The 27,390-nt window shown below is 41.8% G+C and overlaps 3 protein-coding genes across 4 annotated transcripts; 2 read left to right on the forward strand and 1 right to left on the reverse strand.

The window, feature by feature from the left end:
- Nucleotides 1–179: 179 nt before the first annotated feature.
- cryaa (crystallin, alpha A) lies at nucleotides 180–2,193 on the forward strand (the record flags this gene model as incomplete). Its single annotated transcript, XM_079737757.1, has 3 exons — nucleotides 180–359; nucleotides 1,232–1,354; nucleotides 1,981–2,193. The coding sequence occupies 3 exons, from the start codon at nucleotides 180–182 to the stop codon at nucleotides 2,191–2,193; spliced, it is 516 nt and encodes a 171-aa protein (XP_079593883.1).
- An 819-nt stretch (nucleotides 2,194–3,012) lies between these two features.
- On the reverse strand, nucleotides 3,013–11,508 carry rtraf (RNA transcription, translation and transport factor). The gene is made up of 8 exons (XM_079738251.1): nucleotides 11,371–11,508; nucleotides 9,681–9,805; nucleotides 9,014–9,113; nucleotides 8,261–8,339; nucleotides 7,621–7,705; nucleotides 6,612–6,680; nucleotides 5,369–5,417; nucleotides 3,013–3,613 (listed from the first exon to the last, which is right to left on the reverse strand). The coding sequence occupies exons 1-8, from the start codon at nucleotides 11,429–11,431 to the stop codon at nucleotides 3,459–3,461; spliced, it is 723 nt and encodes a 240-aa protein (XP_079594377.1). The 5' UTR covers nucleotides 11,432–11,508; the 3' UTR covers nucleotides 3,013–3,458.
- A 9,394-nt stretch (nucleotides 11,509–20,902) lies between these two features.
- Nucleotides 20,903–26,776, forward strand: pln2 (phospholamban 2). 2 transcript variants are annotated; one of them, XM_079738749.1, is made up of 2 exons: nucleotides 20,903–21,014; nucleotides 23,704–26,776. In XM_079738749.1, the coding sequence occupies exon 2, from the start codon at nucleotides 24,281–24,283 to the stop codon at nucleotides 24,440–24,442; it is 162 nt and encodes a 53-aa protein (XP_079594875.1). In that variant the 5' UTR covers nucleotides 20,903–21,014; nucleotides 23,704–24,280; the 3' UTR covers nucleotides 24,443–26,776. The 2 variants fall into 2 exon arrangements, with proteins under 2 accessions (XP_079594875.1, XP_079594876.1); XM_079738750.1 differs by lacking the exon at nucleotides 20,903–21,014 and adding an exon at nucleotides 21,031–21,197.
- Nucleotides 26,777–27,390: the final 614 nt, after the last annotated feature.

A 27,390-nucleotide genomic window follows, 5' to 3' on the forward strand; every position in this document is an offset into this window, starting at 1 on the left:
AGAAACTTTAGCTAGCAGCCAATTTGGATAGCAGCCACTTTAGCTAGAAGCCACTTTTGATAGCAGCATCTTTGGATAGCAGCTACTTTGGCTAGCACTTACGCGCGTAACTAGCGCCCGATTCGAACCTGAAAAAGGGTGTGAGTTTGAGTTCCGTCGCCCCCCCCCCGGACGTTATTATGGATATCCCTGTTCAATCACCGTGGTTCCGACGCAGTTACCCCGGTAACGATGCCCGCCTCTTCGGACAGTTTTTCGGAGAGGGCATGTATGACTTTCCAACGCCTGTGGTCAGTCCGTACTACAGACCGGCGTTCTACCGCCACCTGCTGGACTCCGGCTACTCCGGCATCTCCGAGGTAATTATTATTATTATGAATTTATTTAAAGGTGACATATTATTATTTGAGTGTGATTAGCTTTTAAAAGCCGTTTTGACATCACAAGTGGGCGTAGATGTATGACGAAAAGATGAGCAACGTTTGCTACAGTCCACTGGGTAGGCTGGTAGATCATACATCTAGGTGGAGACGCCCATTTTGTTGTCAGAAGAGGCAGATTTTCAAAACGGCTTGCAGTAACGCAAATGTCTGAACTGTATTGTACACAGGGGCGGTTCTAGACCAATTTTCATGGAGGGGGGCCAGACTGGGGCCAGTTGTTTAGTTGGAGGGCCACATTGAACCCGGGATGCAAAATATTTAGTTTAGTACTAAGTAACGGCATTCAAAAACACACCACCCCTCAGTGGGGCGGCACTGGGAGGTACGAGCTCAGTTTTACGGGGGCACTGGCCCCTGCTGCCCCCCCCCCCCCAGAACCGCCCCTGATTGTACAGGTTTTTAAACCTTAAAACCCATTTATTCTGCCTTGTATGGATAATTTCTGAAATTCGTTTTGAACAAAAAGCAGATTGAAATTACGAAAGTATGGTTCAATACACAAAATATCATTCCTATACTCCAGTCAGGAGCATATCCATGTTCCCAGGACCTCATGTTCCCAAGATCCTAGGTTCTCACGGCCCTATGTTCAGAATCCTATGTTCACAGGTTCCCATTATGTCATAAAGAGCCGGGGGACATAGGACCCTGAGAGAGCCCATATGTAAAACTGAGGAATCTAGGACCTTAGGGGTATAGGTCCCTTCCTCATGCTCCAGTTATGTACCCTATATATCAAATAAACCCCTCCAGTCCGCTCAAACGCGTTTCTCTTCCGTACCTACCAGGTGCGCTCCGACCAGGACCGGTTCACCGTCTACCTGGACGTCAGACACTTCTCCCCGGAGGAGGTCCAGGTCTCGGTAGCCGACGGCTACGTGGAGGTCCGGGGGAAACACGAGGAAAGACAGGTAGACAAGCAACGTTGAACCAAAGTTCCAGGTTCACAACGCCAAAGTCTGAATTTCTTAAAATAAAACAAAAACGTGACCCCCATTGGTCCATAACAAGAATCCTTAAAAAAAAAAAAAAAAAGGCAGCTGTAAGGGTAAGTGTCGGCCATGTCAGGCGACCAGGTTCATAAAGTCAATTTTCTTGATTCAAATTATACGTCAGGGCTAAGACGAGACAGAATAGTGGCAGAATTTCATGAAAACAAGACAAAACGCCCAACAGCTTCTTTAAAAAGGCTGTTCTTTACCTAGAGGCCAACGTTGATTCTGATGATTCAGTTACATCTAATTTACATTTCTGCGATTTAGTAGTCCAATGGAGCGGGATTACACAATAAATCCATTCTGACAAATGGACTTATTGTCGGTTGCTTTGGATAAAAGCGTCTGCTAAATGCCCTAAATGTAAATGATTGGTTGAATAATTATCCCTGGGCATTGCCACAGACACCCTGTACCCGGACTATACTGTACAGAACAAATTTATATTTTTTAAATTAAAAAACAAATTTCTAATTGCAAATATGTGGCTATCCGAAGTGTCCTAAAAAGTCGTTCCTCTCGCTCTCTTCACCCGTTGCCAGGACGACCACGGCTACGTCTCGCGGGAGTTCCAGCGTCGGTACCGCCTCCCCTCCGACGTGGCCCCGCCCACTCTCACCTGCACGCTGTCGGGCGACGGGCTGCTAACCCTCCACGCCCACAAGCTAGGCCGCGACGGCGAACCATGCCGCAACCGTGAGCGCAGCATTCCGGTAACCCACGACGACAAGGCGGACGCTGTTGATTCGTCCTAAGCTTGATTCTTCAACCAGACCAATCAGGGGGTGGGTCCTTGCGTCGCACTCTCGACTCTGATTGGGTCTCTAGTTTGACTTTGAGCTCTTTCTCAACGCAGTTTAAATCTTGAAATGTTAATTGTGGCAGTACAGTGAGATAGTGTAACATCGCATCAAATATTCGGGATTGACCGTTCTTACAACGCAATGTTCACCGGGAGCAAGTAAAGTTACGATTTAACCTAGAATTGTAAGACCCCAATTTCTACTTATTTTAATCTTTTTTGTATTATGATCTTCTCTTTCAAATCCTTTGTTACTTGCATATTAGTCCCAGAGGAAATTGTTTAACAGCATATGCAATAAAGCTTTAAATTACTTCTGTGTCTGATTCATGTTGTCATCCTACCTTTGAAATTATAAATAGGTCTTTCTTTAACAGCTTTCATTTGGGTGATTTATGTTGGTTTAAATCAATTAGCTGGTTGCACCAATTGAGTTTAATCGTGAATTAGTAAATTTCAGTTGCATAGTTTTTACTTTGATTAATGATTTTAAACTTTCATCTGATTGGTCGCTCTTCAAGAGGAGAACGCAAGCAGCTCTACGCCTAGGATAGCTTCAGTGCTAGGTTAGCTTGGTAGGGTTGACGCTAGGTAGCATCAATGCTAGGTTGGCTTCAAACCTAGGTAACGTCAATGCTAGGTTAGTTTTGACACAAGGTTGATGAGAGGTAGCATAGCTTCAATGCTCAACTCAATAGGAACACATTGGCTACACACGACACTGAACTAACACACATTTTCCACTCAAGAAACACACAAGGCTTTCAATCACTTAATTTCACCATTGCTTTCCACTTGAAATCATGACTTTATTAAAGCCCTATCCAAAAAAAATCTGGTCTCTGGAGAAACAACGTTCACAGCCCGGTCGGGAAATAGTCTTCAGAGGTTCAAGCCCACAATAAAAAATGAAAAAAGACGAAAGTTGTTGAATTAACTTGGACCGTCCAATAAGTAAGTGTGTATGTGTGTGTGTGTGTGTGTCAAAATCGAAATTAAAATGTGTTTAGATTTAAAGAGTTTCCCCTACTAAAACAATGCTAGCGCTAAGCTAGTTTTTTTTTCCGCATTTCCCCCCAAAAAAACGCAGAACCCAAACCGAGCGAGAAAAAGCAAAAAAAAAACGGGGAAAGGCGATCTCCGAAGCAGTCTACACATCGTCCACTTCTTCACCCTCTCCCTGGGTTAGGGTCACCCTCTCCCTTCTTCCCTAAACCCTCATCTCCCGACCTTGCCCAGGCGGTGGTCTGTCTTGGGGTCTGCGATGATGGCCTGGACGGCCACCAGCGCCTCGTTGATGCGGGTCTGGAGCTCCCGGAGCTCCTCCACGTGCAGCAGGCGCAGGATGAGGGCCGCCTCGTTCAGGGTGGCGTCTGTTTGGGGGGAGAGAGGGGGTGATGATGATGATGATGATGATGATGATGATGATGATGATGATGATGATATATACTTAAATGTCCCAAAGGGATTTTTTTTCTTGGACTCCGCTGCATACAAAGCGCATTATACAACAGTTTGTTCCGACCAAGTAATTTGATTGGATAAGAGGCGTTCCGAGTCCTGTAAACTATAGAGTATAACAGCACTGTGACTTTTAACTATACGTGTATCACTCCGCTTTACAGGTGTCCTTATAACGTTAAGGTTATTAACGGCCTTTCCTCTGGTGGAAATGCGCCATAAGCTTCATAAAGGCCGTTAATAACGGCCTTTATGTAGACTGAGCCAGAGTGGTTCAGTCTGCAAAGGTGTGGCACGGGTCGCGTTTCCACCGCAAAAAGTGGGCTTGACCCGGACTGAGCCGTGCTCGTCTCGCAGTACTCCTCCGTTGGGGTACTGAGGTGCCTGAAAGTGTGCCGGCAAGTTCGAGCTACACACACCGTCCGTTGATAGGTCGACAGAATCGCACTTCCGTGCGACGGGGGGATAATAACAAACAAACACATTACCCGTGACGTATTTCTGGATAATGGCGAAAGCTTAGTTTATTGAAGATGTTGTTGCGCAAAAGTTTGCCGTCCTTCTTGGACTTCCTACATTGTTGCTCATTGTGCCGTGTTTCTTTTTCCATTCCGTAAATTATTTGCGGGCTACACTGTGTCGGGCTGCTACACTGTGCCGCATCGCCATCCGGCTTAAACCCCGCTCTACCATAAGGGTACCGTCGGCGGTGGAAACGCGAGCCGTAACTGAGCTGGGCTATACCGCGACCTCACTACTGAGCTGAGGCGTGCTGGGTCCGAAGCGTACCCGCCGGTGGAAAAGGGGCATTAGATAGCTAGTGTCTTTATGTTTTGCTTGGCAACAGTTCAGTCCCAGTCCAGCATCTATTTGTGTTGGCGGAGCCAAATAAATCATTAAATAAACAAATCATAATCTGTTGTTTCTTATTACTGTTAATTAATAAATGGTGCTTGTTGTATAAAAGCAATATCAAGAAATATATATTTATAAGAAGCGATAATAGGACATTTGACCGGCATATCATCAAAATGTCCGGAAAACGAAACCTATGCAGGTCACTTTGACCGGCAGTTTTTTTTATAGCGGGAACGCTGGTTAGTGCTACCAAACTATTCCAATTACTATTATTTATTTGACATTAATATTTTAAAATACGTAAGCCTAAATCACAAAACTAGTTTTTTTGCCTACCTGCAAGCATCCTCAAACTGCGCGTCATGGGAAGACCTTCAGTCATGTGACGCATTTGTTATTAAATGTTACATTAAGTTAATTGTTATACAAGTGTTGTTTAAATAAAAAAACATTTTTTGGGATGTATCGAACCGTTGGTCAAAAATCGTGATACAAACCGAATCGTGAGTTGGTGCATCGTTACAGCCCTATAGCCTATATCTACATTATATACAGAACGCAATGACTTGTCGGTGATAACAAGCTAACTAGCTTGTTGCTTAAAGCTGCAGTAGGCAACATTCAAGTTAAAGGTGTTTTTACTTTTTAAATTGAATATTACCTACTGCAGCTTTAAGCAACAAGCTAACTAGCTTGTGAGACCCATTGTGGTCAGAAAAGATAGATATATATCTGTATCGAGAAACTAATATATAATGTTGTCTAATCAAATGTTTTGTTATAACTCATCTATAATCTTCACCACTCACCTCCGGTATCGAAGCCCAGAACGTGTTTGTCCAACGCCACTGGGAGTCCCTGGGAGGGAAGAAATATCAGGCAGCCTTAGAACTGCTCTAATAACAGTTACCTTAAAGTTATCTTACTGTCGGGATGAATATCAGACAGCCTTAGAACTGTTCTTATAACAGTTACCTTAAAGTTATCTTACTGTCGGGATGAATATCAGACAGCCTTAGAACTGTTCTAATAAGTTACCTTAAAGTTATCTTACTGTCGGGATGAATATCAGACAGCCTTAGAACTGTTCTAATAACAGTTACCTTAAAGTTACCTTACTGTCGGGATGAATATCAGACAGCCTTAGAACTGCTCTAATAACAGTTACCTTAAAGTTATCTTACTGTCGGGATGAATATCAGACAGCCTTAGAACTGTTCTAATAACAGTTACCTTAAAGTTATCTTACTGTCGGGATGAATATCAGACAGCCTTAGAACTGTTCTAATAAGTTACCTTAAAGTTATCTTACTGTCAGGATGAATATCAGACAGCCTTAGAACTGTTCTAATAACAGTTACCTTAAAGTTACCTTACTGTCGGGATGAATATCAGACAGCCTTAGAACTGTTCTAATAACAGTTACCTTAAAGTTATCTTACTGTCGGGATGAATATCAGACAGCCTTAGAACTGTTCTAATAACAGTTACCTTAAAGTTACCTTACTGTCGGGATGAATATCAGACAGCCTTAGAACTGTTCTAATAACAGTTACCTTAAAGTTACCTTACTGTCGGGATGAATATCAGACAGCCTTAGAACTGTTCTAATAACAGTTACCTTAAAGTTACCTTACTGTCGGGATGAATATCAGACAGCCTTAGAACTGTTCTAATAACAGTTACCTTAAAGTTACCTTACTGTCGGGATGAATATCAGACAGCCTTAGAACTGTTCTAATAACAGTTACCTTAAAGTTACCTTACTGTCGGGATGAATATCAGACAGCCTTAGAACTGTTCTAATAACAGTTACCTTAAAGTTACCTTACTGTCAGGATGAATTTGGTGAAAAAACTCATGGGATCATAACTACCAAAGACTAGGGTTAGAGAGACAGGGTTATGGAGATACAGGGTTAGGGTTAGAAAGAGACAGGATTAGGGTGAGAGAGACCGGTTTAGAGAGACAGGATTAGGGTTAGAGAGAGAGTTAGGGTTACAGAGAGACAGTTAGGGTTACAGAGAGACAGTTAGGGTTACAGAGTTGTACCTCTTTCTTTCGGCTGGATTTGGCGACTGCTTCCGGAGACAACCTCTCTTCAATGAGTATTCTAATGGCCTGCACAAACACACACACTATATATATTAGTTTTCCCACAAAGCTCCAGTAACTCTCTCGCCAGCAGCAGCAGTCACATGTTGATGCTGTCTGGTCTCGGCAGCCTCACCTGGTCTGAGTCTGATTGGACTCTGGGGCCGGGAGGCTGCACACCTGTTGCTCGTTGACCAATCAGTGGTCAGCAGGTTGAACCACACACTGAGAGAGAGCTCTACCTACTGTTCACTAACTGTTATTGCTTACTGTTATGACTGACTGATATATTATTATTTAATGTATGTAACTTATGGTTATTACTTCATGTTTATTACTGACTGTTTATAACTTATTAGCTAGATTAAGGCAGCGTTGTGGGAAATGACAAATTGCAATATTACCGCAATATTACCAGCATTGATATTTCTAAATGAAGATGCATTCTATAAATAATGCATAAATAATGTATACACATTTTTACTTTCACTTGTCTGTTTCAGGACTGCTACGATGTAAGGGATATCGACGCAGAACGCTAGTCAATGTGAATATGTTGAATACACAAATCTTTTATTCAGCTTTTCAGTTCTAAAAACACTTGAATGAGTGAGAGCCTATGTTTTATTGGATTTTAACTGTGTCTTGGTACTGGGGTCTATGCCCTTCAAATAAGTCTGGGCCTTTATGTTATCTGGCATTAAATGTGCGAACTGTTGACGAAGAGAAAGGCTTGTCAATTGAATAGAATTACGGATAAAGCATGGGGAAGGGGGGGGGGTTCTTGTGGTTAATGAGTTGTCACCTTGGCAACAACAACAACGATTGCGACATGAAGGCCATTGCGCTGAATTATAGCCTTCTTTCTACAGTCGCCATTTTGTAACATTTTCAACGCAACACCATATGACCAGGGACCGATGCGCAGAAGAAGACACCCTTCTATGCAGTGGATGTGGTTCCCTACCTTGAGCATGACCAGGTAGTCGTCGTGTCGCTGGATCTTCAGGATGTTGGCGAGAGCGGTCACCCCAGCCTTAAAGTCAGGGGAGCTACCTGAGAGACACACACACACAGCTTGAAAACTAGCACGTGATGCTAACATTATTGATGCATCTATTCAAAATGCTGCAATTAGGCACACACACACCAGATCATGGTACACACACACCAGATCATGGTACACACACACCAGATCATGGTACACACACACACACACACACACACCAGATCATGGTACACACACACACACACACCAGATCATGGTACACACACACACAAGCTCATGGTACAACCCCCCCCCACACACACACACCAGATCATGGTTAAAACACACTAGATCATGGTACACACACCAGATCATGGTACACATGGTACACATACTTTACTAGACCGAGTAGAACAAGCAAGACCAGACCAGTTGAGGCAATCAACACCCAATGGTGTTACTCAAGCAGTAATGGATTGAAGCAAAGTAATATACAAGTAATAAGCACACACACACACGTGATGCTAACACGAATAATGCATCTATTTAAAATGCTACACTAAAATCAATAGGCCTGCTATCCGAGGGTAACCATAACAGCATAAGGAAGAGAGGTAACCTACTGTCTAGGTTGACCAGTGGGTCCACCGGCTTGTCACTGGAGGTGGAGAGAGGCGGGCATTTCTTGTACTTGTCCACTAGGAGGAGCCAAACACAACATGAACACCCTTGCTGCACCTGTCTATTAGGGAAGCCAATGGGACCGGGCAAAAGCCAGTTTCAAACTACCATGGATAGTGACATTTCTCTTCTTGAGGAACGTTCGGGGTTCTTATCCTTTTTAAGAAGTTAATAATAATAATAATAATAATAATAATAATAAGTAAATATCTGCATTGGAAAAGCTATTCTGCAGGTTTAGCTTTCGCTAAAGGATACTAGTACATTTACATTTTGCAGATGCTTTTATCCAAAGCGACTTACAATAAGTACATTTGTCAGAAGAGAAGCAAGAACGACAACAACAAGTAGTATAACATTGACACAGCAATCACTCTCTCTCTCTAATTAAATAAAGATGTTATACTATCAATTCATGCATCAATTCATCTCAACACATAGACCTGGACTAAAGGAAAGAGCCCTTCGTACGTTAACTGCCTCCAGTGTTGTGTTGGTCATACTACAGTTGGATTCATTGCTTGTTTAGTGAATAATACAGAACATACGGAACTTTAAAAAGATTCGATTATTTCCCCAAATAGTTGAGCCCTAGCTGTCGGTACAGTAAGGATGTTGACAGAACCAAGTGGAGCACTGACGATCACTGGGTTAACCCTAGCCATTGTGAAGGCCCCTCCTGTGTCCACACCGTTGTCTCCGTACTCGTAGCGCACGGCCAGACCCAGCAGCCAATCCAGAGCCTCCTGCCGCTCCGCCTCGCCGAAGGGACTGCTTACATCCTGGAGGTACTGCAGGACATCACGGAGTACAACATGTGCTCAAATGCATAGTTCAATACCTCAAAGTGACGTGATGAAGTATAATGTACAGCGCCGCAACACATTATAATTAACATGTTGTTGAGGCATAATGCATAGGAACGCAATGGATCATTATAACATGTGGTATAATGTGTAGTACTGCAATATCATGCATGTTATTATGATGCAATACATCCCAATAACATGTAAATGCAGTATAATGTATAGGACTGCAATGCATCCTAGTAACATAATATAATGTAAAGTACTGAAATACATCATAATAACATGCAGTATAATTTATAGTACTGAAAAACATATATTGTAAAGTCCTGCACGACATCAACATGTTGTTGCAGTATAATGTAAAGTACTGCATGACATCATAACAACATGTAGTATAATGTGGAGTACTGCATTACATCATAACATGTTGTTGTAGTATACTGTATAGGACTGCATGACATCATAACACATAGGTCCATCCACGTAGGTCCAACACAGACCAGTGGTCCTACCCTATCCCAGCCGTCCAGTAGAGGGGGATCACCTCACCTTCTGGAAGGCTGCAGGCCACTCTGACCCGGGGATGTTCCTCAAGTTTCCCCGGTCTTCGATCTTGTAGTGCCGGATCTTCTGGTCCTCTAGCCAGACGATGCAGTTCCTGTACTCTGTCTCATCTAATACCAAAATAAATAGATTGATCTCAATGACTGTTTGATTGTGACCCGTTTTAACATTATATTGACATTTAACATTAACATTAACATGATGCAAATGAACCAACATGAATTGAAAATATTTTTATTTCCAACAAGTAAAGAAAAAGTAAAAGATAAGCAATAATGAACAATAAAATAAAATGATGAAACAAGTGGAAAGTTACAATGAAGTAATATTTACAAACAATGAAGACCGCAAATGAAAATAACCTGTTGAATATAATAGTTTTCCCACAAAGCTCCAGTAACTCTCTCGCCAGCAGCAGCAGTCACATGTTGATGCTGTCTGGTCTCAGCAGCCTCACCTGGTCGGAGTCTGATTGGACTCTGGGGCCGGGGAGGCTGCACACCTGTTGCTCGTTGACCAATCAGTGGTCAGCAGACTAAACCACACGCTCAGAGAGATATCTACTCACTGTTTATCACTTACTGTTATTTCTTATTGTTTATTACTTACTGTTATTGCTTGCTGTTTATTGCATAATGTTATGACTGTAACTTATGGTTATTACTTCATGTTTATTACTGACTGTTTTTAACTAATTGTTCATTACTTATTGTTTATACTTGTTTATAACTTATTGTTATTACTTACTGTGTATTACTTAATGTTTATAACTTATTGTTATTACTTACTGTGTATAACTTAATGTTTATAACTTATTGTTATTATATACTGTTTAATACTCAATGTTATTACTTCATGTTTATTACTTCATGAATATTAATGACTTATTGTTTACTTGCTTTACCCTTTCAAAAAGGGGTGAAAATAAGAAAAATGTATTTAATCTCACCCCTTCTCCCCAAATAGTTATCCATAATGGGTTATCAGCTTCCTAATTACTGATATTCAATTCCTTATATCAATTCCATATAAATTAGTTATCAATAGTTTAAATTCATGAACAATTACGTATTTATCTTATAATATTGTCTAGTTATCTTTATTATGGTATTAACCATACATCCAATATCTAATATCTAATATAAAATCAAATAAATACCACCATATATACAAATACATAGATACATATATATATAAACATATACACTATGTTAAACACCCAAGAGTTCATCTGGAATGACAGTTGATCACATTAAAACAAACCAGGCTCCACACACACACACACACACACACACACACACACACACACACACACACACACACACACACACACACACACACACACACACACACACACACTACAGTTAACCACGTTAGTATTAACTATTAATATGAATGAACAATTACTGATTATTAGTATTAACCAGGTGGAATATGTTGCAGTGGGTGTTTGTTTATATTTGTAGCTTGATTGTAGAGATCATATTATACATCAGCAACATTGGCCACCATCCATGTTGACACTTGCACTCACTAGCCGGTGAAGCTAACGCTAATGTTGATGTTGACGTGAAAGCAGCTAGCCGGTTAGCTGCTGTCTCTCTGTCCGGCTAGCTGCTGTCTAGCTAGCCGGCAATCAAAACTTAAAACTAAATCAAGACACACGTAGTGTTACCTTTGCAGTCGAAGCCACCGGGGTTGTGATAATCAAGCGCTGTCAACTTTCTCCGAAACATGTTTCTCACTTATTGAAATGTTCCGTAGCAGACTCTAATTGAGGAGGCAACGCTGGTGTCCGTGACCTGACTTGAAGGGTCCAACGCGCATGGGCGGTTCGCGTGTCCATGGGGCGTTCGAGTGCTCCGAGCCGGCTCCGTGGTTGTCAAGCTGCCTTTCTGCGAGCGTCCGCTCAGCTATGCGCCATGTTATGCATTGTACATATTTATAATTCAAAATTCGTCCCAGCCTTTATACCACAGATACTCTAGGGTCTATAGCATATAACCGCGTTGTCTGATTACAGTTTAATTTATTTTTCACAATTGACCAGTTCTCGTTTTGAAGACCGAATCACCGCGCCATTTGCTTCAATGGGAATCGCGACGGTGTATACTTTCAACAGAAAGTGTATATATTTAGGGGTCCGAGCAGCGAAGATGCTTGGTCCCCTATTGTTTCTGTAACGTTTTTTTCCCCTCAAATTCTGTAAAAGTCATACTGCAGCCTATACCGTAAGTCGAAAAGTCTTGAAATGTTCAGGTATGGTTACCAATAACCCCCACTACTGAAATTTGGTGGTACTGCACCCAAAGGTGGCGCTATTGTAAAAAATCATGAATTAATCTTATTTCTCCTTACCAGATTGACCTGGGCTCAAAATTCTTTCAGAATATTAATCTCTAGAATCAGATGCATTTATAAAACCCTGGGTCTTATCTTATGCCCTAGAAATGTTACCTTTTCTCACAATTTCATATTAAAGCTAAACATGATAAAAAGATTCACAGGCTACAAAGATAATCAAAAATTCACCAAAATCGCCACATAAAATTTTTAGACCAAGCCTCACAAAAATCATCGAACAGAATTTGTTTTATTTAGTTCCATTTGAGGAATATATTGGCCAATAAAGTTGGAGCAGTTAGCCCATTTTTCTTATATGACCATTTTGTAATTGTATAAAAAAACATACGACTATTATTAGGTGGATACCAATACCCCTTACTACCCATAAACCCAAATTGTGGTACTGCAACCAAAGGTGGCGCTATTTAAAAAGAATTATGAAATGTTGTATTATGAAATATACAAATGTTTAATTTCCCCAGAATTTCAAAGATTTTTCAGGTATATGCTTTGAGTTTTCTGGATGTTGTGTGCTTATCAATAGACATTTTGACCATGTGTATGAGGATGCAGTTCAGGTTTATAAGTGGAACATCTTTCCTTAAATATGACAATTATATGTTATATTTATATATCTTCCATTAGTGTGTTCTTGACTTTTAATTTAGCTCGGACCCTGTTAATCACCGCTTGCGGTTATATTTATAATTTGAAATTCGTCCCAGCCTTTATACCACAGATACTATAGGGTCCATAGCATATAACCGCGTTTTCTGATTACAGTTTAATGCACTTTTCACAATTTACCACCACTCGTTTTGAAGGCTAAACAGACAATCCCCAGACCGTGGTATAAATATATATATATTACCTTTTTGGTTTGCTGTCATTTTTTGAATAATCGAAGAAATAATGGTATCACAGAAAGGTTACATAATGATTAAATAATGAATATTTTTGATGCAGATTAAATTAAGCGATAACTTCAACAAAAGATGAAAAGGGAATGCGGAAAAACAAAGATGCTGTACGTTGAATGGCCACAAGATAGAGCTACAGCATAACTGATGCAATGGTTATGCTTTGTAAAAGTATGCACGACCATAAACTTGAGCAAGAACGTAAGGTCATCAGAAGAAGGGTCAAAGTTAGAATATATATACAATTATAAGAATAGCTTTCTAACTTTGCTTGAGGTGCCCAATGGACCATCTCAATGTATTGTAATAATTTTGATTCCAATAATCGTTATTTAATATTTGTTCTTATTTGAGAAATTAGATTAAAAAGTGGAGCGAAATATATAACCTTTATTATAGGAATAGTGTGAGTTTGATGTTATCTGGACCATCTGAAGATGATTATCATTTACTATCCTTCACATTGTTTCTCTTTAAATGTCTGAAGAGAGACATTTATTTTCACAACCATTAGGATTTAATACATACTGCATCATGTTTAGTGGCATAAACTCTACCAGGCTAAACATCCAGGGCAGCTATTGTGGCTAGTAGCCCACATACTCTGCTGCACGTAGTATCTTCAACTGAGGTCTGTCATTGGGTGGAGAGAAAACACAAACTCTCTCGCTCTCCACCCAGAAATGTTTATTTATTGGTGTTGTATTATGTGGTCCTCAGCGAGTAGTAATTGTTTGTTTTATTTTGTATGCTTTCAGAAACACGTGGTCGCTCTCTTCAGTTCCCTGGCTGTAGCCTATATCTTCATCCAACCTGAACAGCTAATATCTTGCATCTACACTGCACATTGCCTTTTTTAACCATTTCACAAATCACCCTTGAATATTAGACCCTCCCTCATTTACACATTTTCATAGCAGCAGATGGACTACTTATTTTTTTTAGTTCTGTTGATTGAACCAACACAGATCGGTGTATGTAGGGAATTTACTATTACTTCCTTTGTTTTCTCAGGTGTGGAAATGCAAAGACTGCAGCCTGTCATTTTCAGAGCGATCTGAGCTACTGAAACATTACCACATTGACCATAGACTTCAAGGTAGGCGCCGTCCTTACCCATGCATCCATGCAAATTGCCCCTGTTCGTCCAAGACATGGAATGGTCTACAAAAACATATTACTAGGAATCATCCTTCTCAGGAGTCCACACAAAAGGTCTCTTCATTCAAGTGCTACATTTATGACACCCATCAGCTTTCCACAGAGTATGATTTTCTTCTTCATATCAATCAACATTTGAAAAAAAAATGAACAAGTCTCTTGTATGTTTGATGGTTGTTCATACAAAACAAACATATACAGCAGTTTCCGGACCCATAAATGGAGAAAACATCAGTCATGCTCCGTTAATGACTTTAAAAGTGGAATAATTGTCACATCATCACTCAGTTCCAATCCTTCTGACTCATTGAACTCTGACCTGAATGAAGAAGTACAGCTGGATGAGCCAATTACTGAAGAGTCTAGAGATTTAGAAAAGGAATTTGAACTGAAATTAGCTTCACTTTTACTTAAATTGGAAAATACATACTTAGTCTCCAGTACAGCTGTCAACGAATTGCTTGAGGAACTACAACATCTTATTGGAACTGTCTCTGTGCCACTTAGTCTAAAAACAATTAATCCGGTTTTGTGAGATAATGATTGTCATGTGGAAGCATGTGTTGTTGAAGAGCTAGCCACTGTTCTTTGTTCTTCACATCTGTGCTTGTGTGTCTGTGTATTAAGCTGCTAGCCAGCACTTTACGAGGGGGAGAACCTCAGCGGCACTAAGTTGCACCTAGCCACGGGTGCTGTAGCCATTTAAGACTATGTTATATTGTTGGGCTTTGAGTGAATGTTTTGAATTTAGTCGTTTGAGGGTCAACACTGCTTCCAGAAAGCAATATTTAATTTAATTTAATTACAGTTCAGATTTGATAGGGTTTAGGCCTACTACCATGTGTGTGTTTGTCCTGGTTCATTTGCTTGGTAGGCAATCTATTTTTTACTTGACTTGCATTTCTTAAAGATCATTACAGTTTATATCAGTGCTGAAAACATTGCAGCAGATTCAGATGGCACCTTGATAAAGACTGCCCTTTTAAGGGCAGTCTTTATCAAGATGGCATCTGGACAGGGAGATTCCAGTCGCCAGAGGGTGATAAAGCAGTATACCAGTATGTTGGTTTTTAGAAAACATAGCATCCTGCCCTCATGGCTCTGTCCTGCTCTCTCTATCCTCTTCTCTCCCGCCTCTCATCCTCTGCATCCTTTCCTCTGTTCCCCTCTCCCCTCTCCACCTTTCTCCTCCCCTCTCCAGCCTTTCCCCTCCCTTCTCCCCCCTCTCCTCCATCCTCTCCTCCCCTCTCCAGCCTTTCCCCTCCCTTCTCCTCCCCTCTCCAGCCTTTCTCCTCCTCTCTCCACCCTTCTCCTCCCCTCTCCAGCCTTTCCCCTCCCTTCTCTCCACCATCTCCTCCCCTCTCATCTGCTCCTTTCTCCTCCTTCCCATTCTCCTCCTCACCTCCCCTCTCCTCCCCTCATGTTAAATATGTTACGGTTCATATGTTAAAGATGAATAAATACATTTAAAGTTATCTGTTGGCCAAGTGTCTTTTTTTATATAGACTTTTTAAATGTGAAAATTATAGTTTGGTTATATGTAAATAAATTAACTGGTGTCAATGCAAACATTAATTCATGTTAATTTAGTTGAAAGTAAATATATTAGTTTGGTTCAACAACTGAAATGTTGAGAAAATCATTTGGATCAAGGCAAAGATTTAAGGTTGGGTCAAGTGCAGTATTATTGTTTACATCAACATAAAATAATCAGGCCATAACAAGCGACTCAATTTAGGTTCTGTGAAGTCAAATATATTAGATGTGATATCTGGACATCATTTTTTTTAATTTGAGCACGGTTATACTTTTTTCAGCGTAGCAAGCGATTCATTGTCATAACGTTACCGGTAAATACGTTATTACAACTCAAACGTCAGCTAGCTCATATTAGCTAGCTAACTCGCCAGGTAGCTGGCGCTAACTGGCGGGTAATGGGTCGGAAAAACACGTGTTAAAGCCCAGCCAAGAGCCTGCCTGGAACGCGGCACAGCCCGCTACCCATAGACGGATTATGACATATCGGGCCCCTGGGCACGTGGACTCCGCAGCAGTGTTAATTTTGTCAGCTATTTTAGATTTAGTCTTAGTCTTTAGACGAAAATGCTTAATTCAAATTCAAAATCGACTCAAACTAAAAATATTACCTGCAGGTCATGAATAAAAAAGAATAGTTTGAGAGAAATCAAAAACTTTGTTTTGTGTCGTTTGGACGTATATTTAGTTCAGTTTAAATCAAACTTGGTGTCTCAAAATGCAAAAAGAATGAGTTACACAATCAAATCAATAATTTTATCCTGTTTTCAAGTTATTAGTTTAAATGAACAACTGCATGTTATACTTTTTACAGTGTACCCAATTTATCCTTCAATCGCAAACTGTTTAATAGTTCAAATATCTCCAGATTATACAAATTCAATAATAAAGTTAAAAACAGGCCTTTTTCACTTTTTTGACCCTAATCAAATCATCCGATAAATAATTCAACAGTCCATCATCACATCAAGAGTGTTGAAACCAGATCAGACTGTTTTGGGTGTCTGACTGCGATGGGTGTCCTGGGATGTCCCATCCTGCTGCTGGGTCTATATGGGAGAGAGGAATGACCTTCTTCAGTATAAATAGAGTCTAGTTTCCACTCAGAGAGGGGGGAGAAAAAGAGAGCGAGAGAGAGAGGGGGGGGGGGGGGGGGGAGAGAGAGAGAGTTAGAGCGAGAGAGAGAGAGAGAGAGAGAGAGAGAGAGAGAGACCTCTGAGCTACTGGACCAGAAGTATTTCAGCGCTTGAGCCAGAGCGGAGGCTAATCCGAGGGCTTCACTGTTTATTGTGTTTGCTTCGTAGGCATGCCCTTAAAACAACTGCAATGGCGGTGGATAAAAAAAAACAACAGAACTAATAATACAAAACAAGTCATGATCGGTACTTTCTTTTATGTAGTTTTATGCAAGCTATTGAATCAAAGCGGTCATTTGGATTGGTTTAACCAGGATCCTGAGTTCAAGTGAACAATGTGAATTCATGAGAAATTGTCGCCACTCCTGATTAAACAGTGAAGTTATTGCCCTCGTATGTTTTAGACAGAGGGGGAGGGGTAAAGAGAGGGAGGGGGAGAGACAGAGGGAGAGAAAAAGAGACGTAGAGGCGCGATAGAGAGAGAGAGGTGGAGAGAGAGAGAGAGAGAGAGAGAGAGAGAGAGAGAGAGAGAGAGCAAGAGCAAGAGAGAGAGCAAGAGCAAGAGATTGGGAGATCAGAGAGGGAGATAGGGGAGAGAGACATGAGAGAGAGAGAGAGAAAGGGAGTGAGAGAGAGAGAGAGAGAGAGAGAGAGAGAGAGAGAGAGAGAAGGAGAGTTCAGATAGCAAGAGTGAAACAGAGAGTTAGAAAGGAGAGTTCGGAAACGTTTGAATGCTCTCAAGTGCCGACGTTGAAACTGAATCTCTTTACTTCCCTCCATTTCAGCATGACTCCCGAAAGGTGAAACAAATAGGATGTGAACAATAGCGGCGATAACATCAACGATTAACACCACTGAATAAGATGTTTGGTGTAACCTTTGTGTTCAATGGCACACTGGGAGTGTGTGTGTGTAAGATAAGAGGAGGATCTATAACCCCACCCTAATGCTCAGGTGTGGTCAATAAGGTCATTAGGATACTGAGACCTTGCCCTGCCCTTGTAGTGGCAGATAGATAGATAGATAGATAGATAGATAGATATACACAAAGGGAGAGAGAGAGAGAGAGAGAAATAGATAGATAGATAGATAGATAGATAGATAGACTGAAAATACATTGTTTTGACTTAGCCGGGTGCGTACGTCATATTAGGCGTGTTTCAAATCGTCTGCATTTGAGCGTATGCATGCACGAGATTTGAGAACATCCACCGGAACTAGTCAGAAACACGTCAAGTTCCCGCCACGTAAAGTCGGACACAGGCGCCCTTCTCGTAGTTTGAACAAGCATAGTTTGGGAGAGGGCACGCCTCTTTGAAAGGAGTTATATCATTTCTCACGTGGGAAATACCACGTAGTAATTCCAACAAACCAGGGCAACGTTTTGATATGTTGAGGGAAGTGTCTTATGTACGCATTTATTTGAGACCATATGCACAGAAAAGCAGACGGAGGGAACTCCCGCGAGTTTTTAAAGTCATGTGACATCTCGCATACGGAGGTTATCACCAGCATTTCTGACTTTTTTTATCCCAGAATGCATTATGTTATGCGAGGCAACGCAACGCATGCTTGATCTAAAACTCGCCTAATATTATCTCGAGTTGATTCTCATCCCTTCCCTGCTCGACCAATCAGAGACGACCGGACACGGAATGTGTTCGTAAGATCTCTGAGCCGGTGATGTGGATCTTTCATGGATCTTTGTTTTCTGTCTGAGAATCTTGATTGAACAGATCTAAAGTTTGACACGGAAGGAGCCTAACAGCCGACCACACAGAACCGCCTTCGGACACACACACACACACACACACACACACACACACACACACACACACACACACACACACACACACACACACACACAGTCACTCAACTGACTGAATAAAGCATTCACATCTGAAGTGATGAATGGATTTAAACTAAGTGACATCAGTGTCATGTTTATAAACTGAGTGACTCAGCGACACAGCTGTAAGTTGTGTCACGTGTAATTTTCATTTAGGGCAGTTAGCAGACACTTTTATCCAGAGCAACTTACAGCGGCTCACACACACATTCACACACCGATTACGGAGTCAGACACGCAGGGTGACAGCAAGCTCATCAGGAGCAGTTAGGGCGAGGGTGCCTTGCTCTGGGACACCAAGACACTCTTGGCAAGGAGAAGCCGGCCAACTCATTTTTCATTTTTGAGTGTCAACTTTACAAGTTGTTTCTCTTGCAACATTATACAGCAGCTTAGCTATCAACAGGGTCCTACTTAGCCATCAGGTAGGTTTGAAGGACATTGATTCCAGTCCACACGTTTCTCTCTAGAGAACTGTGAGAACTGGAGATAGGGGAGAGAGAGGCTTAAAGAGGAGAGAGGGAGAAAGAAGAGGATAGCAAGAGAGAGGGAGAAATAGAGGTAAAGAGGTTGAGAGTGAGAGAAAGAGAGAGAGAGAGAGAGAGAGAGAGAGAGAGAGAGAGATGTCTGGTTGTGTCTTCACCAGATGTCCTGCTCTACTCCAGGACATGGTCCCAGACTAGACCAGTACACCCAGTGAGGGGGGTCACGTCCTGGTTCTCTCTCCACAAGTTGCCCTGGTTGGGCCTCTACTCAAGAGAATTGAGGCAAACGTTCCGGAAAAAACAAGTAAAAATAACAGTTAGAATAAGTCAACCTTATATGGTCACTGGGCACGTCAACACTAATGGAAAGCTACGCTATGGGAGCCAGCAGGGAGATTAACACACTAGCTTTCTGTGCTGCTATGGACATAGCTTCTGCGCTAACACATTGACAATAACTAGCATGGAGGATAGAGGCAGCAACATAAAGTGCTGTCGTACGTTATTATGTTTATTATAATATTCAAGTTGACCTTCAACTGTAATATGGAAAAGGGTTAAGAAACTTTTATCATATTTTCTCTTGTACATTATGGCCTTGTGTTTGTGTGTCGTTTCGCAACAGTGAATCAGTTTGTGTTGAGACACAAACTGACAAAGTTTCAACTGAGGTTTTTGTTTCATTATTCTTCCAACAACCTTCAGCTTTTAAAAAAGTCAGCAAAGATAATATGTCAGGGGTCAAAGTTCAAGATTAATGAGTTCTGCTTGTTATTCTGTCCAACGAGAAATATCACTCAGCTATTCTATTCTTCTATTCTCTCCGCTTGGAAAATAAAACAAATAAACGTGGAGAATGTTCCAGCAAACAGAAAGAAGAAAAAAATGGCATGCAGCTAGGCACCTCAGATATGTAGCCTTACATGGTGAAATACTGCAGTTGAGAGAGAGAGAGAGAGAGAGAGAGAGAGAGAGAGAGAGAGAGAGAGAGAGAGAGAGAGAGAGGCAGAGAGGAGTTGTGGGGGAGAGAAAGGTTGTCGAAGAGAGTGATAATAGGACTGAGTGAGGCATCAGGGAACACGTCTGAATACTTGTTTGCCTCTCCTGGCATTTACAGCCTCTCTCGCCCCCTCACACCTCTCCCTTCCCCCCTCCTCACTCTCCCCACCCCTCGCTGGAGATATGGCGGCCAGCTCTTAACTCCTCTCTCCCCCTCTCTCCTCCTCCCTCTCTCCCTCTCTCCTCTCTACCCCTCTCTCCTCCTCCCTCTCTCCCTCTATCCTCTCTACCCCTCTCTCCCTCTCTCCTCTCTACCCCTCTCTCCTCCTCCCTCTCTCCCTCTCTCCTCTCTACCCCTCTCTCTCCCTCTCTGTCTCTCTCTCAAAAGTTAAGTTACATTTTTGTTTATATTTTAAGAATTTAAAGACACCTGGTCAGCCATAGACAATTAATCTGTCAGTGTATTCAATGTGATTGTTTCGAAATCAAATCTGATTCATTGTACCAGAGCTTCAGAGAGATTTGTCTCAGTTAAGGTGCACACACACACACACACACACACACACACACACCCTGTTTTTCATCAACTTTATGGTAATGTTCCCCTCTCTCTCTTGCTCCCTATTCCCCTCCCTCGCTCGCTCTCTCTCGCTCTCTCTCTCTCTCTCTCCCTGTTCCCCTCCCTCTCTTGTCTTCATCTCTTGGTCTCCCTCCCTCTCGTTCTCTTGGTCTCTCTCTTGGTCTCTCTCTCTCTCTCTCTCTCTCTCTCACACACACACATTTTCCTCTCCGCTCTGCTAGTACAGTCCCAGCTGCTCTGCCAACATCAGCCACAGACCATCTCTCTCTCTCTCTTCTCTCACATCAGCCGCTCTTCCTCTCTTAAGGTAGGAAACTCTACTAGTCTAACTAACTCTAACTAGTATAAACTTCAAGCAGTACCGGTCAACCACTGAGCAATACGCAAATCATACACACTCTAACAAAGAGAAAACATTATCCAACCTAATCGAACAAACAATTATAATTAGAATAGTCTACATCTGAAAAATGAGAAGTAAGTGCGATAAGTAAGTATTTAATTTGAATTACATTCTTCAATTGTAACTTTATTTTCCGAAATACTGTTAAATCAGTGTTCCTTTTTTGTCAACGGAACGGATTTATGTGATTAAAACGCATCGTATTGTATATTAATTTGACAGACGATATCATTTTAAACGATTAGAAATAGAGCAAAATGTGTCGGAATCTGTTGCCACTCTCTCCCTTCTCTTGGTGGAGCTCTCTCTCTTTCTCTTGGTCTCTCTCTCTCTTTCACTGTTCTCTCCTTGTCTCTCAGAATGTGTCACATGACGAACATCCTAGGTTCGTACTAGACGCCCATAACTAGTCTTAAATGTACTCAAATTATTTACGCTCTGTGTTGATCTGGTCATATTATCCGACTAGCGCAAGTCAAGTCTAGTCGGCTCTGAATGTGTTACGCAACTAACTTCTAGTCCATCCAGTTATACTAGTAGTGCAATACAAGCCTACATTGTATGAGTCTGTGTGTGTGTGTGTGTATGTGTGCGTGTGTTTTTGTGTGTGTGTGCCTCTGTCTGTCCATCTGTGTGTGTGTGTGTATGTGCGTGTGTTAACGTCTGTGTGCTTCTCTGTCTGTCTGTCTGTCTGTCTACGTAAGTGTATGTGTGAGTGTATCTGTGTCTGTGTGTGTCCGCCTGTGTATGTGTGTCTGTGTATGTCTGTGTGTGTGTGTGTGTGTGTGTGTGTGTGTTTGTGTGTGTGTGCGTGCGCATGTGTGTGTGGCCTTATTAGTTGGTAACGTCAACAGGTGTAGGAGTTTACACAAAAGTGATCAGCCTCACTGCTATGGAATGGAACACACACAGACACACACACACACACACACACACACACACACACACACACGTGCAGTAAATTAATGGTAAATCATCAATGGTAAATGAAGATTTACCATTGTTTACAATTGCATGACGACTGTTACAGATTTGTTATTCTATACAGGGCTCATTGTTTCAATTGAACCTTATTTTAATATTTCATATTTTAAATGTCGCACAATCTCTGAAGGCACTGCAACTTTTTGTTTCACTGCATTTCTTCTATATGTATGTGACCATATAGGTCTTGAATCTTGAATCTTGAAGCAGGTTATCCATCTCCCTGAGTGTGTGGTGATGGCTGGTTTAACAGGTTGAACACCCCGGCCCAGAGTCCAACCGGTTTGAGGCAGTCCAGGCCGGTTTGGTGAGGCTGCTGAAACCAGCCTCAACCACACACACACTCCAGAGAGCCTAATGTGTATATTGGGAGAAAACATGCTAGCTTACCCCAGGGAAGATCTCGCTGTAAGGCAACATAGCTAACCAATGAACCCCTAATGGGCGGCATGTGGTTCAGCAGGTAGAACCTTTTGAATGGTAACCTCAAGGTTGCTAGTTCGACCCCCGTCTCCTCCTAGCTGTGTCAAGGTTTCCCTGAACAAGGCAACTCACCCTGACTGCTCCTGACCGGCTGGCTGTCACCCTGAGGGTTAAGAAAGGAAAAATAGAATGAAATGCTTTTCTCAATTGTACATTTAATTTATTGCTCATCTAACAAAATTTTAATTTGTTCCATGCCTATTTTTATTGAGCAATTTGCTAGCACCTACATAGGGCACTTCAGGCAACGTTTGCAACTATAGTTTGTAGCAAGTGTCTCGGCACACAATTAGATTAGGCAAGGCTACGTCTGTAGTGACAAGGCCCACAATTGTATTAGACAATAGATCTAATTATTTTTGGCTATTTATCTGCTTACCTTGCTTGCTATCCATGCTTTCCATTAGTGGCCTCCGACTCCGAACTCTCTATGAAGTTTTCACGCGCAACTGATGTATCAGATGCAAGGTTTTCAGCGAATAAACAATCAGAGAATACTGCGGTGAGAATGTTGTAGGCAGATATTACAGCTGTGGGCCATAGAACCTAGAGTTCCGTCAAATTTGTTTTATTTGATTTGTATTATTTTTGTAGCTTTAAATACATCCCCTTGGTAAATGGAATTACTAACTGTACATTGAAAAGTATTTTCTGCTCAATCTAAAAGGTTTATAAACAGCTTTCTCTGCCTGTCTTCTTCTTTTATTAGTGGAGAACCAGCGCCACAGAGTGGCCTTGAATATGTACTACAGCGTTTCTACAGCTAGATACATTTTCGCAAAATTTCTGAAGTGCATCAAAGGAAAACAGAGGGGAAAAAGATTTTTTTTCGCCCGTGTGGACGGGGCCTTAAACTCCTCTCCTGTCATTAAGAAGCAATACGCTCTGGTCTAGTCTAGTCATCCACAGAAAATTAACAGATTGAGAGGGGAGAAAAATGGATTTTCTTGCATGTGCTGGAGAGCTAGAGATTGATGCTGAAAGCGTGAGTGACACGCCAGATGCGTGAGAGTTGGCAACCCTGCTGAAAGTATTCACAAAAATGTCATTCATCATTTACTTGATTAGTACTTTTACTACATTCTAAATCGCACCCATTACTTGTCTTTTCTTCGTTTATCCACAGGTGACCATCAGCTGTAAAGGGAAGAGTGTGACTGCACCGTAATCTTTTTAAATGAGTTTACATTGCCAAGCATCGACACTGATCTGGTCCAGATCTTCATGACACAACCAGCCGCTGAAAGGCACAGTTTGACTGAGGTCTTCAACTCCAGTCCAGTCATAAGCTCCAATCCAGAGTTTGACATAAGTCTTCAACTTCAGTCCAGTCTTAAGCTCCAGTCCAGAGTTTGACAAAAGTCTTCAACTCCTATCCAGAGTTTGACGGAAGTCTTCAGCTCCAGTCCAGTCTTAAGCTCTAGTCCAGAGTTTGACCAAAGACCTCGTCCCCAACTCAAACCCAAGAAGTGTGGTGAGCTTAGAACTCAAGACCCTCAGCTCACGTGACTGACGTGTCCTAAGACACACACACACACACAGACAAAAACACACACAGACACACACACACACACACAGCCACAGACAGACAGACAGACAGACAGAAAGACAGACAGACAGACAGGCAGATAGACACAAATACAGACCGACCGACCGCCAGGCAGCCAGACAGCCCCAAGGCCGAGACCCAGAGCCCTCCCGGGATGGAGCGAGTGCAGCACATGACCAAGACGGCCATTCGCCGGGCGTCGCACATCGAGATGAACCCTCAGACCAAGAGGAACCTGCAGGAGCTCTTCGTCAACTTCACCCTCATCCTCATATGCCTCCTGCTCATCTACATCATCGTGCTGCTCAGTAGCTGAACACCCAATGAACTGACTGGAGGTGTTACAGCTGGTGGGGGAGGGGTCAGGGCTGTGCAGTTTGGGTTTGGCCTACTTTCTTTTTGGGGGGCAGCAGTAGCTCAAGGAGGTAGATCGAGTTGGCTTGTAATCCCTGAGCAAGGCACCTCTCCCTACCGGCTGTCACCCTGCGTGGTCGACTCCGCCGTCGGTGTGTGAATGTGTGCATGAATGGATGAATGTCGGGCAATATTGTAAAGCGCTTTGGATAAACCCACACCACCACACGCACACACACTTTGACACACTCACCTAAAGGACAGAAGCACACTCAATTTTAAAGGAGACATATTATACCACCAGGTGTGAGTTTGATTAGCCTTACAAGCCGTTTCGAAAATCTGCCCCATATGACATCACTAGTGGGCGTGTCCACCTAGATCTGTGCTGGATAGATGAGCAACGTTTACTTCAGTCCACTGATTAGGCTGGTAGACTGATCTATCCAGCACAGATCTAGGGGGACACGCCCACTAGTGATGTCATATGGGGCAGATTTTCGCACAGCAAGGTGGACACGCCCACCTGTGATGTCATTAAAACACAGGAAGAGGCAGATTTTTAAAAGGGCTTGTAACAGCTTATCACACTCACACCTGGTGGTATAATTTGTCTCCTTTAAAGTAATGCTCTTGAAGATTGTCATGTTAATGTCTGCTAAAGGTTTGATGTGTTCATTCCTGCCACTAGGGGTCGCTAAATCAAAACAACAGCAAAGACGTAGTTTGACAATGTAGCAAAGTACCGTGGCATCATGGGAGTTGTAGTCTTCACAGCCATTGCCGAAGAAAGCCCATTTGACGCCACTGATGTGGAATTCCTTATCAGAGGAGTTAATGTATTATATGTTTATTCACGGTACGTTTAGTCCCGTTATGTCAGTTACTACTATTGAAATGGTGTAACAGTCAGTTTTATAACATGAAGGGCCGCTAGATGGCGCCTCCCTTTGTTTGTTGTGCAATTTAAGGTTGAACCTGAAGCAGTCCGCGTGCTCCGCTATGAGTAACAATGCAGTCTACGAGTGAATTCTCCCTTTTTATATGTTTTATTTTGTAATGAGTTGGTGTAGGTAGGAATCTCGGACTATGTTCTTTAACACATGTATGCTTAATAAATATAGTGCTGTTGAGACCTGTACTGTGTTCCAACATCCATACTTCCATGAGTACACTGAAACGTAGTACACTATCCGCACTCACTAAGTGCGCTGACTTTCTTGTACAAATCGAATACTCCGTGGTGCACTAACCGCAAATTACGATCGGGACTGCCTCCGCGGCTCCTCCCTCACAATAAACATCCCGCTTTGAGCGGTAAACTCTTATGCCTAGCAGCTATAAAAAGCTATAAAAGCTATGAAAACTACAAAATGACTATTAATTCAGGCTATGTGGAAAATGCGCCGACGTTGGCTCAGCCTAGCTCCGCCTCTTCCGCCACGTAGCTAAGATGGCTGCAGTTGAGTACGAAAAGTGTGCATCTATCCACACTGCGCGGTTTGACCGTTTTCAGTACACTTATTTTCACCCGATCTTAATTGGAACGCCCTACGTACTCAAACTAAGTATAGTGAGTACGGATAGCGTGGATATTGGAACACAGGAGTGGGTTGATATGGTTGATGTGTATGATAAAAGTACCATGAGAAGAATCCCACATGTTGCCTACAGTGACTGCATGCTAACCGGAGCTATTGCTATCAGACCATAACCTTAACCTGCACCATCCCACGTTACAACAGCCGCAAGTAACATAGCGTTAACTTGCTAACTTACAATTTGAGTGTACATATCTATGGTCAAAATAATCATAATAAACATAATGAGCATGTTGGACGTTGTTTATACTACGTTACGGTACGCATTACAGTGTTTCCCACAGAATTCGGTTTTGCTTCGCAGAGGTAGCTTATGTTGAAAGTGTTTTTGGTTAGATTTTTGAAGTTAAAAAGATATTCAACAGATATTCTGCTCTGAATTGCAGTGATGTGACGCAGGGAACTGGAGTCGCTATCATCGGTGCCTGTTCAACACTTCATAGCATTTTGAAGCTAAGCTATAGAGCACACATGGCAGTTACATGAAAAACGCAATTGACCCAACTTTAGCTCTGCTTGGCTCTGGGTCTCTAGATGTTTTGTGGACAAAACTGATTGAAAATGATAATTGAGTTGCACTTTTACTGTTCATACTGTCCTTGGCTGTGTGCACGAGAGTTAGTTGAGTTACTTTGTGGAACACTTTTAGGACTTAAGGACTTAAGTTTTTTCAAATCAGATGTGTTTTTGGTTTTCTGCCCTGACTATTCCAATAAATAAAGTTGAACCAAAAACCGAAAAGTAGCAATAAAAATACGTTTTTAATTTGAACTCCCACAAGATTTATTTCCCTCCAGTCAAGAAGATTCATATTATAATGCGCGCGCGCACACACACACACACACACACACACACACACACACACACACACACACAACCACGTGAACAGGTTCAATGTTTAAGGATTTTACTTTTTCATAACATAGAACAAACCATGATATAAATATAAACACTATCATTCTAGGAATTTTCATTATTATTGTATACTTGTCACAAAATCGACTGTACATAATTTTGTGCAGGGTTGCAAAAAGAATATCACATTTGTGAACAAAGCATATTATTTATTACAAACGATCAAAAGTATATTAAACAAAGACTTGGTTTATATATACTGAAATTACTTGGACTGTCACCTCCTGAAGAAAAACCTTTCCAGCACTTTTACATTTATCGGATTAAACTCCTGCAACATGACAACGTTTTGTTATGAATGCCCATTCAGATCATTAAAAAACAATGCCATTTCTAAACAATGATTTAAAGTAGTAAAAAATATATATTGAAAATTCACACATTAGCATAGTAA

The sequence above is a fragment of the Pollachius pollachius genome (assembly GCF_949987615.1).
Source record: "Pollachius pollachius genome assembly, chromosome: 6".
NCBI lineage: Eukaryota > Metazoa > Chordata > Actinopteri > Gadiformes > Gadidae > Pollachius > Pollachius pollachius.